At 47.7% G+C, this 12,867-nt stretch overlaps 1 protein-coding gene across 2 annotated transcripts in view; it reads right to left on the minus strand.

The window, feature by feature from the left end:
- The window catches only part of LOC143808888 (uncharacterized), a 180,451-nt gene that overhangs the window by 5,036 nt on the left and 162,548 nt on the right, over positions 1-12,867 (minus strand). The window contains exons 4-5 of one of the 2 annotated variants that reach the window (XM_077292062.1): positions 1,185-1,376; positions 920-1,084 (exon numbers count right to left, since the gene is read on the minus strand). The exons of the other annotated variant lie outside the window; for it this stretch is intronic. Of the exons in view, the coding sequence (XP_077148177.1) occupies positions 920-1,084; positions 1,185-1,376 (357 nt within the window). The remainder of the gene's footprint in view (positions 1-919; positions 1,085-1,184; positions 1,377-12,867) is intronic. 2 annotated transcript variants of the gene reach the window in all.

Consider the following 12,867-nt stretch of genomic DNA (forward strand, 5'->3'; position numbering starts at 1 on the left):
CACCCAGAATCCTCCAGTGTATACTGTATAATCTCCCAGCAGTCTCCTCTCCTCACCCAGAATCCCCCAGTATAATCTCCCAGCAGTCTCCTCTCTGCTCATCACCCAGAATCCTCCAGTGTATACTGTATAATCTCCCAGCAGTCTCCTCTCATCACCCAGAACCCTCCAGTGTATACTGTATAATCTCCCAGCAGTCTCCTCTCCTCACCCAGAATCCCCCAGTATAATCTCCCAGCAGTCTCCTCTCATCACCCAGAATCCTCCAATGTAATCTCCCAGCAGTCTCCTCTCATCACCCAGAATCCCCCAGGTGCAATCTTCCAGCAGTCTCCGCTCATCACCCAGAATCCCCCAGTGTAATCTCCCAGCAGTCTCCTCTCATCACCCAGAATCCTCCAGTGTAATCTCCCAGCAGTCTCCGCTCATCACCCAGAATCCTCCAATGTAATCTCCCAGCAGTCTCCTCTCACACCCAGAATCCCCCAGGTGCAATCTTCCAGCAGTCTCCGCTCATCACCCAGAATCCCCCAGTGTAATCTCCCAGCAGTCTCCTCCCATCACCCAGAATCCCCCAGTGTAATCTCCCAGCAGTCTCCGCTCATCACCCAGAATCCCCCAGTGTAATCTCCCAGCAGTCTCCGCTCATCACCCAGAATCCCCCAGTGTAATCTCCCAGCAGTCTCCTCTCCTCATCACCCAGAATCCCCCAGTGTAATCTCCCAGCAGTCTCCTCTCCTCACCCAGAATCCCCCAGTGTAATCTCCCAGCAGTCTCCTCTCCGCTCATCACCCAGAATCCCCCAGTGTAATCTCCCAGCAGTCTCCTCTCCTCTCATCACCCAGAATCCCCCAGTGTAATCTCCCAGCAGTCTCCGCTCATCACCCAGAATCCCCCAGTGTAATCTCCCAGCAGTCACCTCTCTGCTCAGCAGCTCAGTGATCTTGTTGGCCAGTTCTAGGACCTTCTTCTCAGGTGTCGGGGAGTGCAGGGGTTCTGTGATGGGGCTCTGGATCTTGCTCCGTCCTCCGGACATACAGGGGGTCACACGGTCACCGGACGTCTTCTTCACCACCGTGTGCTCCTGTGTACAGTGACAGACGCCGATCACCACAGATTCTATCCATCTTTTCAGTCCTGTTATATATAGTAGAGATCAGAGTGATCTCATGGGAGACTCTCACCTTTCCCTTTAACAAGTCGATTATCTCCAGGGCGAGGAGTAATATTCTTGCAGTCATGTTGCTTTTGTCCTGGTCGCTCTTCGTTGGGTCATTTTTCATCCTGATGTCCTGGTACTGATCCTTCTGTCCTTCCATGTACTCCCACTCCTCCATGGAGAAATAGACAGCGGCATCCTGACACCTGACAGGAACCTGACAAACATACAGTTAGGTGCAGAAATCATTGGCCAGTGAGGAATCCTTGTGATTTCAGCTCTGCAGGTCGCTAGATTGGATGTAAAGTGAAACAAATGAGATGTAATCGAAGTGTAGACTTTCAGGTTTAATTAAAGGGGAGGAAAAAAAATCTCCTGTGAAACGTTTAGGAATTACTGCCATCTTTCTACAAAACCTAATTTCAGGGGCTGAAAAGTACCGTATATACTCGAGTATAAGCCGAGATTTTCAGCCCACTTTTTTGGGCTGAAAGTGACCCTCTCGGCTTATATTCAAGTCAGTGTCGGCGTGGGGTCGGCCGGTGGGGGGAGCGGCGCGGTGACATACTCACCTGCTCCTGGCGCGGTCCCTGCATGTCCCATGGTCTCCGGGCAGCTCTTCCTGTGTTCAGCAGTCAAGTGGTACCGCTCATTAAAGTAATGAATATGGACGCATATTCATTACTGTAATGAGCGGTACGTGACCGCTGAACACAGGAAGATGCCGCCGGCTCCCGGAGACCATCTGACAGTGAGACGCTGCCAGGGACCGCGCCGGGAGCAGATGATTATATCGGGGGAGGTGAGCATTGCGCGATAGTCACCTTCCTCGTTCCACCGCTGCGCGCTGCTCTGTCTTTCGTCCTCTGGCTGTGACTGTTCAGGTCAGAGGGCATGATGACGCGATTAGTGTGTGCCGCCCTCTGCCTGAACAGTCAGTGCAGAGGATGGAAGACAGAGCAGCGCGCAGCGGTGGAACGAGGAAGGTGACTATCGCTGGTGCCGGGGGCCTGTGTTGTGAATTTGGATTCTGGGCTCCCCCGGTGGCTACTGGTGGAATTGAACTGGTGTTTCCATCTTCTCTGTTCACCTGTTCCCATCAAGATGTGGGAGTCGCTATATAACCTTGCTGCTCTGTTAGTTGCTTGCCGGTCAACAATGTTATCAGAAGCCTCTCTGTGCTTGTTCCTGCTCCTAGACAACTACTAGATAAGTTGGACTCTTGTCCATGTTTGTTTTTGCATTTTTGTTCCAGTTCACAGCTGTAGTTTCGTTACTGTGTCTGGAAAGCTCTTGTGAACAGGAATTGCCACTCTGGTGTTATGAGTTAATGCCAGAGTTTTAAAGTAATTCCTGGATGGTGTTTTGATAGGGTTTTCAGCTGACCATGAAAGTGTCCTTTCTGTCTTCTGCTATGTAGTAAGTGGACCTCAAATTTGCTAAACCTATTTTCATACTACGTTTGTTATTTCATCTTAATTCACCGCCAATACATGTGGGGGGCCTCTGTCTCCTTTTGGGGTATTTCTCTAGAGGTGAGCTAGGACTAATATTTTCCTCTGCTAGCATTATTTAGTCCTCCGGCTGGTGCTGGGCATCTAGAATCAACGTAGGCATGCTACCCGGCCACTGCTAGTTGTGTGTTAGGTTTAGTTCATGGTCAGCTCAGTTCCCATCTTCCAAGAGCTAGTTCCTATATAAGCTGATGCTATGTTCTCTTGCCATTGAGATCATGACAGTTTGACCGGCCCACAAAGTGTTAATTGTTTGGGCTGAAGCAGGAGAAAAAGAAGTGTTTAAGGGAATTTTTTTTTTTTTCCCCTCAGAGTTTTGCTGCCTAGCCCTTAATTGCTGTCTAGCTGCTTCTTACCTCCTCTTAACCCTTGAATGGCTCCGTGTCCACCTGTTTGTAATGGATCTTCAGAGTGTAACTGCAGGTTTGAATAATCTCGCCACGAAGGTACAAAATTTGCAAGACTTTGTTTTTCATGCACCTGTATCTGAGCCGAGAATTCCTTGGCCGGAATTTTTCTCGGGGAATAGATCTGGGTTTCAGAATTTTCGAAATAATTGCAAATTATTTTTGTCCCTGAAATTTCGCTCTGTCGGAGACCCTGCACAGCAGGTCAGGATTGTGATTTCCTTGCTCCGGGGCGACCCTCAAGACTGGGCTTTTTCATTGACACCAGGGGATCCTGCGTTGCTCAATGTGGATGCGTTTTTTCTGGCCTTGGGGTTGCTTTATGACGAACCTCATTTGGAGCTTCAGGCAGAAAAAACTTTGATGTCCCTATCTCAGGGGCAAGATGAAGCGGAAATTTACTGTCAAAGATTCCGTAAATGGTCTGTGCTTACTCAGTGGAATGAGTGCGCCCTGGCGGCGACTTTCAGAGAGGGTCTCTCTGATGCCATTAAGGATGTTATGGTGGGGTTCCCTGTGCCTGCGGGTCTGAATGAGTCCATGACAATGGCTATTCAGATCGATAGGCGTTTGCGGGAGCGCAAACCAGTGCACCATCTGGCGGTGTCCACTGAGAAGTCGCCAGAGAGTATGCAGTGTGATAGAATTCTGTCCCGAAGCGAGCGGCAGAATTTTAGACGGAAAAATGGGTTGTGTTTCTATTGTGGTGATTCTACTCATGTTATATCAGCATGCTCTAAGCGCACTAAAAAGCTTGATAAATCTGTTTCCATTTGCACCTTACCGTCTAAGTTTATTCTATCTGTGACCTTGATTTGCTCTTTGTCATCTATTACCACGGACGCCTATGTCGACTCTGGCGCCGCTTTGAGTCTTATGGATTGGTCCTTGGCCAAACGCTGTGGGTATGATTTAGAGCCTTTGGAGACTCTTATTCCTCTGAAGGGGATTGACTCCACCCCATTGGCTAATAATAAACCACAATACTGGACACAAGTAACTATGCGTATTAATCCGGATCACCAGGAGATTATTCGCTTTCTGGTGCTGTATAATCTACATGATGATTTGGTGCTAGGATTGCCTTGGCTGCAATCTCACAACCCAGTCCTCGACTGGAGAGCTATGTCTGTGTTGAGCTGGGGATGTAAGGGGGCTCATGGGGATGTACCTGTGGTTTCCATTTCATCATCTATTCCCTCTGAAATTCCTGAGTTCCTGTCTGACTATCGTGACGTCTTTGAAGAATCCAAGCTTGGTTCATTACCTCCGCACCGAGAGTGCGATTGTGCCATAGATTTAATCCCGGGTAGTAAATACCCAAAGGGTCGTTTATTTAATCTGTCTGTGCCTGAACATGCTGCTATGCGAGAATATATAAAGGAGTCCTTGGAAAAGGGACATATTCGTCCATCGTCATCTCCCTTAGGAGCCGGTTTTTTCTTTGTGTCAAAAAAAGACGGCTCTTTGAGACCATGTATCGATTATCGGCTTTTGAATAAAATCACTGTAAAATATCAATACCCATTGCCGTTGCTGACTGATTTGTTTGCTCGCATAAAGGGGGCCAAGTGGTTCTCTAAGATTGACCTTCGTGGGGCGTATAATTTGGTGCGAATCAGGCAGGGGGATGAGTGGAAAACCGCATTTAATACGCCCGAGGGCCACTTTGAGTATTTAGTGATGCCTTTTGGTCTTTCTAATGCTCCGTCAGTTTTCCAGTCCTTTATGCATGATATTTTTCGCGATTATTTGGATAAATTTATGATTGTGTATCTGGATGATATTCTGATTTTTTCGGATGACTGGGACTCTCATGTCCAGCAAGTCAGGAGGGTTTTCCAGGTTTTGCGGTCTAATTCTTTGTGTGTGAAGGGTTCTAAGTGTGTTTTTGGGGTACAGAGGATTTCCTTTTTGGGATATATTTTTTCTCCCTCTTCCATTGAAATGGATCCTGTCAAGGTTCAAGCTATTTGTGATTGGACGCAGCCCTCTTCTCTTAAGAGTCTTCAGAAATTTTTGGGCTTTGCTAACTTTTATCGTCGATTTATTGCTGGTTTTTCGGATATTGCTAAGCCATTGACCGATTTGACTAAGAAGGGTGCTGATGTTGCTGATTGGTCCCCTGACGCTGTGGAGGCCTTTCGGGAGCTTAAGCGCCGTTTTTCCTCTGCCCCTGTGTTGCGTCAGCCTGATGTTGCTCTACCTTTTCAGGTTGAGGTCGACGCTTCTGAGATCGGAGCTGGGGCAGTGTTGTCGCAGAAAAGTTCTGACTGCTCCGTGATGAGGCCTTGTGCCTTCTTTTCCCGTAAATTTTCGCCCGCTGAGCGGAATTATGATGTTGGGAATCGGGAGCTTTTGGCCATGAAGTGGGCTTTTGAGGAGTGGCGTCATTGGCTTGAGGGGGCCAGACATCAGGTGGTGGTATTGACTGACCACAAAAACTTGATTTATCTTGAGACCGCCAGGCGCCTGAATCCTAGACAGGCGCGCTGGTCATTATTTTTCTCTCGGTTTAATTTTGTGGTGTCATACCTACCGGGTTCTAAGAATGTTAAGGCGGATGCCCTTTCTAGGAGTTTTGAGCCTGACTCGCCTGGTAACTCTGAGCCCACAGGTATCCTTAAGGATGGAGTGGTATTGTCAGCCGTTTCTCCAGACCTGCGGCGGGCCTTGCAGGAGTTTCAGGCGGATAGACCGGATCGTTGCCCACCTGATAAACTGTTTGTTCCTGATGATTGGACCAGTAGAGTCATCTCTGAGGTTCATTCTTCTGCGTTGGCAGGTCATCCTGGCATTTTTGGTACCAGGGATTTGGTGGCAAGGTCCTTCTGGTGGCCTTCCCTGTCACGAGATGTGCGAGGCTTTGTGCAGTCTTGTGACGTTTGTGCTCGGGCCAAGCCTTGTTGCTCTCGGGCTAGTGGATTATTGTTGCCCTTGCCCATTCCTAAGAGACCTTGGACGCACATCTCGATGGATTTTATTTCAGATCTGCCTGTTTCTCAGAAGATGTCTGTCATCTGGGTGGTGTGTGACCGTTTCTCTAAGATGGTCCATTTGGTTCCTCTGCCCAAGTTGCCTTCTTCTTCCGAGTTGGTTCCTCTGTTTTTTCAAAATGTTGTTCGTTTGCATGGTATTCCTGAGAATATCATTTCTGACAGAGGGACCCAATTCGTGTCTAGATTTTGGCGGGCATTCTGTGCTAGGATGGGCATAGATTTATCTTTTTCGTCCGCTTTCCATCCTCAGACGAATGGCCAGACCGAGCGGACTAATCAGACCCTGGAGACATATCTGAGGTGTTTTGTGTCTGCTGACCAGGATGATTGGGTTGCTTTTTTGCCATTGGCAGAGTTCGCTCTCAATAATCGGGCCAGCTCTGCCACTTTGGTGTCCCCGTTTTTCTGTAATTCGGGGTTTCATCCTCGATTTTCCTCTGGTCAGGTGGAATCTTCGGATTGTCCTGGAGTGGATGCTGTGGTGGAGAGATTGCATCAGATCTGGGGGCAGGTGGTGGACAATTTGAGGTTGTCCCAGGAGAAGACTCAGCTTTTTGCCAACCGCCACCGTCGTGTTGGTCCTCGGCTTTGTGTTGGGGATTTGGTGTGGTTGTCTTCTCGTTTTGTCCCTATGAGGGTCTCTTCTCCTAAGTTTAAGCCTCGGTTCATCGGCCCGTATAAGATATTGGAGATTCTTAACCCTGTTTCCTTCCGTTTGGACCTCCCTGCATCCTTCTCTATTCATAACGTTTTTCATCGGTCATTATTGCGCAGGTATGAGGTACCGGTTGTGCCTTCCGTTGAGCCTCCTGCTCCGGTGTTGGTTGAGGGTGAGTTGGAGTACGTTGTGGAGAAAATCTTAGACTCTCGTGTTTCCAGACGGAGACTCCAGTATCTGGTCAAGTGGAAGGGATACGGCCAGGAGGATAATTCTTGGGTGAATGCATCTGATGTTCATGCCTCTGATCTGGTTCGTGCCTTTCATAGGGCCCATCCTGATCGCCCTGGTGGTTCTGGTGAGGGTTCGGTGCCCCCTCCTTGAGGGGGGGGTACTGTTGTGAATTTGGATTCTGGGCTCCCCCGGTGGCTACTGGTGGAATTGAACTGGTGTTTCCATCTTCTCTGTTCACCTGTTCCCATCAAGATGTGGGAGTCGCTATATAACCTTGCTGCTCTGTTAGTTGCTTGCCGGTCAACAATGTTATCAGAAGCCTCTCTGTGCTTGTTCCTGCTCCTAGACAACTACTAGATAAGTTGGACTCTTGTCCATGTTTGTTTTTGCATTTTTGTTCCAGTTCACAGCTGTAGTTTCGTTACTGTGTCTGGAAAGCTCTTGTGAACAGGAATTGCCACTCTGGTGTTATGAGTTAATGCCAGAGTTTTAAAGTAATTCCTGGATGGTGTTTTGATAGGGTTTTCAGCTGACCATGAAAGTGTCCTTTCTGTCTTCTGCTATGTAGTAAGTGGACCTCAAATTTGCTAAACCTATTTTCATACTACGTTTGTTATTTCATCTTAATTCACCGCCAATACATGTGGGGGGCCTCTGTCTCCTTTTGGGGTATTTCTCTAGAGGTGAGCTAGGACTAATATTTTCCTCTGCTAGCATTATTTAGTCCTCCGGCTGGTGCTGGGCATCTAGAATCAACGTAGGCATGCTACCCGGCCACTGCTAGTTGTGTGTTAGGTTTAGTTCATGGTCAGCTCAGTTCCCATCTTCCAAGAGCTAGTTCCTATATATGCTGATGCTATGTTCTCTTGCCATTGAGATCATGACAGGCCTGAGCGAAGAGAGGTGAGTACGTGATTTTTTTATTTTAATCGCAGCAACAGCAAATGGGGCAAATGTGTGGAGCATATTATGGGGCCAAAATGTGTGGAGCATCTCACGGGGCCACAATGTGTGGAGCATCTCACTGGGCCACAATGTGTGGAGCATCTTATGGGGCCACAATGTGTGGAGCATCTTATGGGGCCACAATGTGTGGAGCATCTTATGGGGCCACAATGTGTGGAGCATCTCACGGCGCCACAATGTGTGGAGCATCTCACGGGGCCATAATGTATGGAGCATCGTATGGGGCCACAATGTATGGAGCATCTAATGGGGCCACAATGTGTGGAGCATCTTATGGGGCCACATTGTGTGGAGCATCTTATGGGGCCACATTGTGTGGAGCATCTTATGGGGCCACAATGTGTGGAGCATCTTATGGGGCCACAATGTGTGGAGCATCTTATGGGGCCACAATGTATGGAGCATCGTATGGGGCCACAATGTATGGAGCATCTAATGGGGCCTCAATGAATGGAGCATCTAATGGGGTCTCAATATATGGAGCATCTTATTGGGCCATAATATGTGGAGCATCTTATGGGGCCATTATTAACCTTTGTGCAGCATTATAAGGGGCATATTTTAATATGGAGCATTATATGGAGGGTATTTTGTATGGAACATCTTATGGGCCCATCATGAACTGTATGAAGCATTATATGGGGCTCCTGATTCAATATGGATATTCAAAAACACTTAGGCTATGTTCACACGCTGCGGGTTTTGCTGCGGACCCGCAGCTGTTTTGCAGCTGCGGGTCCGCATCCTTTTTCCATGTAGGTTACAGTACAATGTAACCTAATGGAAAACAAAACCCGCTGTGCCGACGATCCTTTTTTTCTGTGGAAATTCCGCGCGGATTTTCTGCAGAAAAAAAGAAGGACCATGTCACTTCTTGGTGCAGAATCGCAGCGATTCTGCACCCATAGGAATGCTGTGCCCACGTTGCGGGAAGTTAAGCGGATAATGTGCCGATGGTACCCGGGGTGGAGGAGAGGAGACTCTCTCCTCCAGGCCCTGGGAACCATATTTGGGTGTAAAAAAAAGAATTAAAATAAAAAATCATGCTATACTCACCTCTCAGCGCTGCCCGCGGCGTCCGGTCTCAGTTGCTGTGCCGAACAGGACCTGTGGTGACGTCGCGGTCACATGACCGTGATGACGCCGCGGTCACATGACCGTGACGTCACGAAGGTCCTTGTCGGCACAGCCGCTTGCAGCGCCGGGGAGATCGCGACGTCAGAGGGTGAGTATAGCCAATTTTTATTATTTTTTACATTACTATTGATGCTGCATATTGCTGCATATGCAGCATCAATAGTATAGGAGTAATCCCGCAGCGGAAACCGCGGAACAAACCGCGATAAATCTGCAGGGATAACCGCAGCGGTTTTGCCCTGCAGATTTTCAATTCCGCTGCGGGATTAACCCGCAGAGGAACCCGCAGTGTGTGAACGTGGCCTTAAACTACTGATGTCTCAATTAATTTTACTTTTATTGATATCTATTTTTATTTTTGACATTCACCGGTAGCTGCTGCATTTTCCATCCTAGGCTTATACTCGAGTCATTAAGTTTTCCCATTTTTTTTGTGGCAAAATTAGGGGGTCGGCTTATACTCGAGTATATACGGTAATTGGAAAAAAATCAACTTTATCATAAAGAAAATGTTCATCTTGAATACACTGCTGAAATAAATAAACCCTTAACACAATATAACTCCAAGTCAACCACACTTCTGTGGAATCAACCTGTCCCGTTAAGAAGCAGCACAGATTGTGAATCCATTTCTCCTGCTGTTACATAATTACAGAGGTAGAAATAAGCCCCCGTCCATCAGGTTCTCCCTTCCTCCACCAATTGTACATGTTGTCACTAATTTAACTATAACCCACAATGTTCTGTGTCTGAAGGAAATCATCCGGCCCTTGTATAAGAGCTGTTATAGTGTCGGCCATTACTACCTCTTGTGGTCGGCATTCCACAGTCTGACTGCTCTAACTGTAAAGAACCCTTTCCTACTTATCTGCCGGAATCGCCTTTATTCCACCCATAATCTGTGCCCACAGGTCCTCTGTATGGTCTATAGAAGGAATAAGTCACGTGCCGTCCTCTGTACTGACCACACATGTATTATGCATGTACACGAGTTCTCCTCTGAGACGTCTTTTTTCTAAGCTAAACAAGCTCAAGTTTTGCTACCTCTCATCATATGAGAGGCCTCGATCCCTTGAAATAGAGAGGTCTCCATCCTGTGTAATATAGGAGAGGCCTCCATCTCGTGTAATATAGGAGAAGCCTCCGTCCCGTGTAATATAGGAGAGGCCTCCATCCCGTGTAATATAGGAGAGGCCTCCGTCCCGTGTAATATAGGAGAGGCCTCCATCCCGTGTAATATAGGAGAGGCCTCCGTCCCGTGTAATATAGGAGAGGCCTCCATCCCGTGTAATATAGGAGAGGCCTCCGTCCCGTGTAATATAGGAGAGGCCTCCGTCCCGTGTAATATAGGAGAGGCCTCCATCCTGTGTAATATAGGAGAGGCCTCCATCCCGTGTAATATAGGAGAGGCCTCCACCCCGTGTAATATAGGAGAGGCCTCCATCCCGTGTAATATATGAGAGGCTTCCATCTCTTGTAAAATAGAAAAGGCCTCCTGTTATGATCTGGTGGCCTAGGAGCAGCATGAGACGTACTCTGGAGAAGGTGGTACCTGTACTGACCGCGGACCCTGAACTTAACACCGCAACTAGAAGTAGCCGTGGGATGTTCCTGTCACTCCCTAGACATCTCGACACAGCCGGAGGACTAAATATCCCTAGAGAAGGAAACGGAAAAACTATCTTGCCTCAGAGAAAATCCCCAAAGGATAGACAGCCCCCCACAAATATTGACTGTGAGAGGAGAGGGAATAAACATACACAGACTGAAATCAGGATTTAGCAAAGGAGGCCATTCTAGCTAGATAGAAAGGATAGGACAGAGTACTATGCGGTCAGTATTAAAACACTAGAAAATATCCACCACAGAAAATACAAAATCTCCACATCTAACTAAAGGTATGGAGGGTATATCTGCATCTCCAGAGATACCAGCTTGGAAGAGCAAGTCCTTATACAGACCAAGCTGGACAAGACAAAACATAGAAATGCACTGAACTATAAGGCCCACAGCATGTGGACTGCAAAAACAAAGCCAGAACTTATCTTTGTTTAAATGAACAGCAAAGCAGGAGAGACCAGGCAGAGATATGATTCCTCCAGGAACAATGGACAACTGGCACTGACTAAAGGGTGAAGCGAAACTAAATAGCCCAGTGGATTGCATTAAGTGGACACCTGATGAAATGCTGTAATCAAAGACAGCAGCGCTACCACTTATAACCACCGGAGGGAGCCCAAGAGCAGAATTCACAACAGTACCCCCCCCCTTGAGGAGGGGTCACCGAACCCTCACCTCAGCCCCCAGGCCGATCAGGACGAGCCAAATGAAAGGCACGAACCAAATCGTCAGCATGAACATCGGAGGCAACAACCCAAGAATTATCCTCCTGGCAATAACGCTTCCATTTGACAAGATACTGAAGCTTCCGCCTCGAAAAACGAGAATCCAAAATCTTATCAACAACATACTCCAACTCCCCATCAATCAACACCGGAGCAGGAGGGTCCACAGAGGGAACAACGGGCACCACATATTTCCGCAACAAAGATCTATGAAAAACATTATGGATGGAAAAAGAGGCTGGAAGGGCCAAACGAAAAGACACTGGATTAATAATCTCAGAAATCTTATAAGGGCCAATAAACCGAGGCTTGAACTTAGGGGAAGAAACCTTCATAGGAACATGACGGGAAGACAACCAGACCAAATCCCCAACCCGAAGCCGGGAACCAACACACCGAGGACGGTTAGCAAAACGCTGAGCCTCCTCCTGAGACAACACCAAATTGTCCACCACATGAGCCCAAATTTGCTGCAACCTGTCAACCACAGAATCCACCCCAGGACAATCAGAAGGCTAAACCTGCCCTGAAGAAAAACGAGGACGAAAACCAAAATTACAAAAGAAGGGCGAAACCAAGGTAGGAGAACTAGCCCGATTATTAAGGGCAAACTCGGCCAATGGCAAGAAAGCCACCCAATCACCCTGATCATCAGACACAAAGCATCTCAAATAAGTTTCCAAAGTCTGATTAGTTCGCTTGGTTTGGCCATTTGTCTGAGGATGAAATGCGGAAGAAAAAGACAAGTTAATGCCAGCCTAGCACAAAAGGCTCGCCAAAACCTAGAAACAAACTGGGAACCTCTATTGGACACAATATTCTCCGGAATGCCATGCAAAAGAACCACATGTTGAAAAACCAAAGGAACCAAATCAGAAGAGGAAGGCAATTTAGGCAAAGGTACCAAATGGTCACAAAGCACCCAGATAACCGACATCCTCTGGGAAATCGGAAGATCTGAAATAAAATCCATAGAAATATGCGTCCAAGGCCTCTCAGGGACCGGCAAAGGCAAAAGCAACCCACTAGCGTGGGAACAGCAAGGCTTAGCCCGCACAAAAGTCCCACAGGACTGCACAAAAGAACGCACATCCCGTGACAAAGAAGGCCACCAAAAGGACCTACCAACCAAATCTCTGGTACCAAAAATCCCAGGATGGCGAGCCAACACAGAACAATGAACATCAGAAATCACTTTACTAGTCCATCTATCAGGAACAAACAGTTTCCCCACTGGACAGCGGTCAGGTTTATCAGCCTGAAATTCCTGAAGAACCCGTCGTAAATCAGGGGAGATGGCCGAAAGAATCACCCCTTCCTTCAGAATGCTGACCGGCTCAAGGACCGCAGGAGAATCGGGCAAAAAGCTCCTAGAGAGGGCATCCGCCTTAACATTCTTAGAACCCGGAAGATACGAGACCACAAAATCAAAACGGGAGAAAAACAGG

The sequence above is a fragment of the Ranitomeya variabilis genome, chromosome 2 (genome assembly GCF_051348905.1).
Source record: "Ranitomeya variabilis isolate aRanVar5 chromosome 2, aRanVar5.hap1, whole genome shotgun sequence".
Taxonomy (NCBI): domain Eukaryota; kingdom Metazoa; phylum Chordata; class Amphibia; order Anura; family Dendrobatidae; genus Ranitomeya; species Ranitomeya variabilis.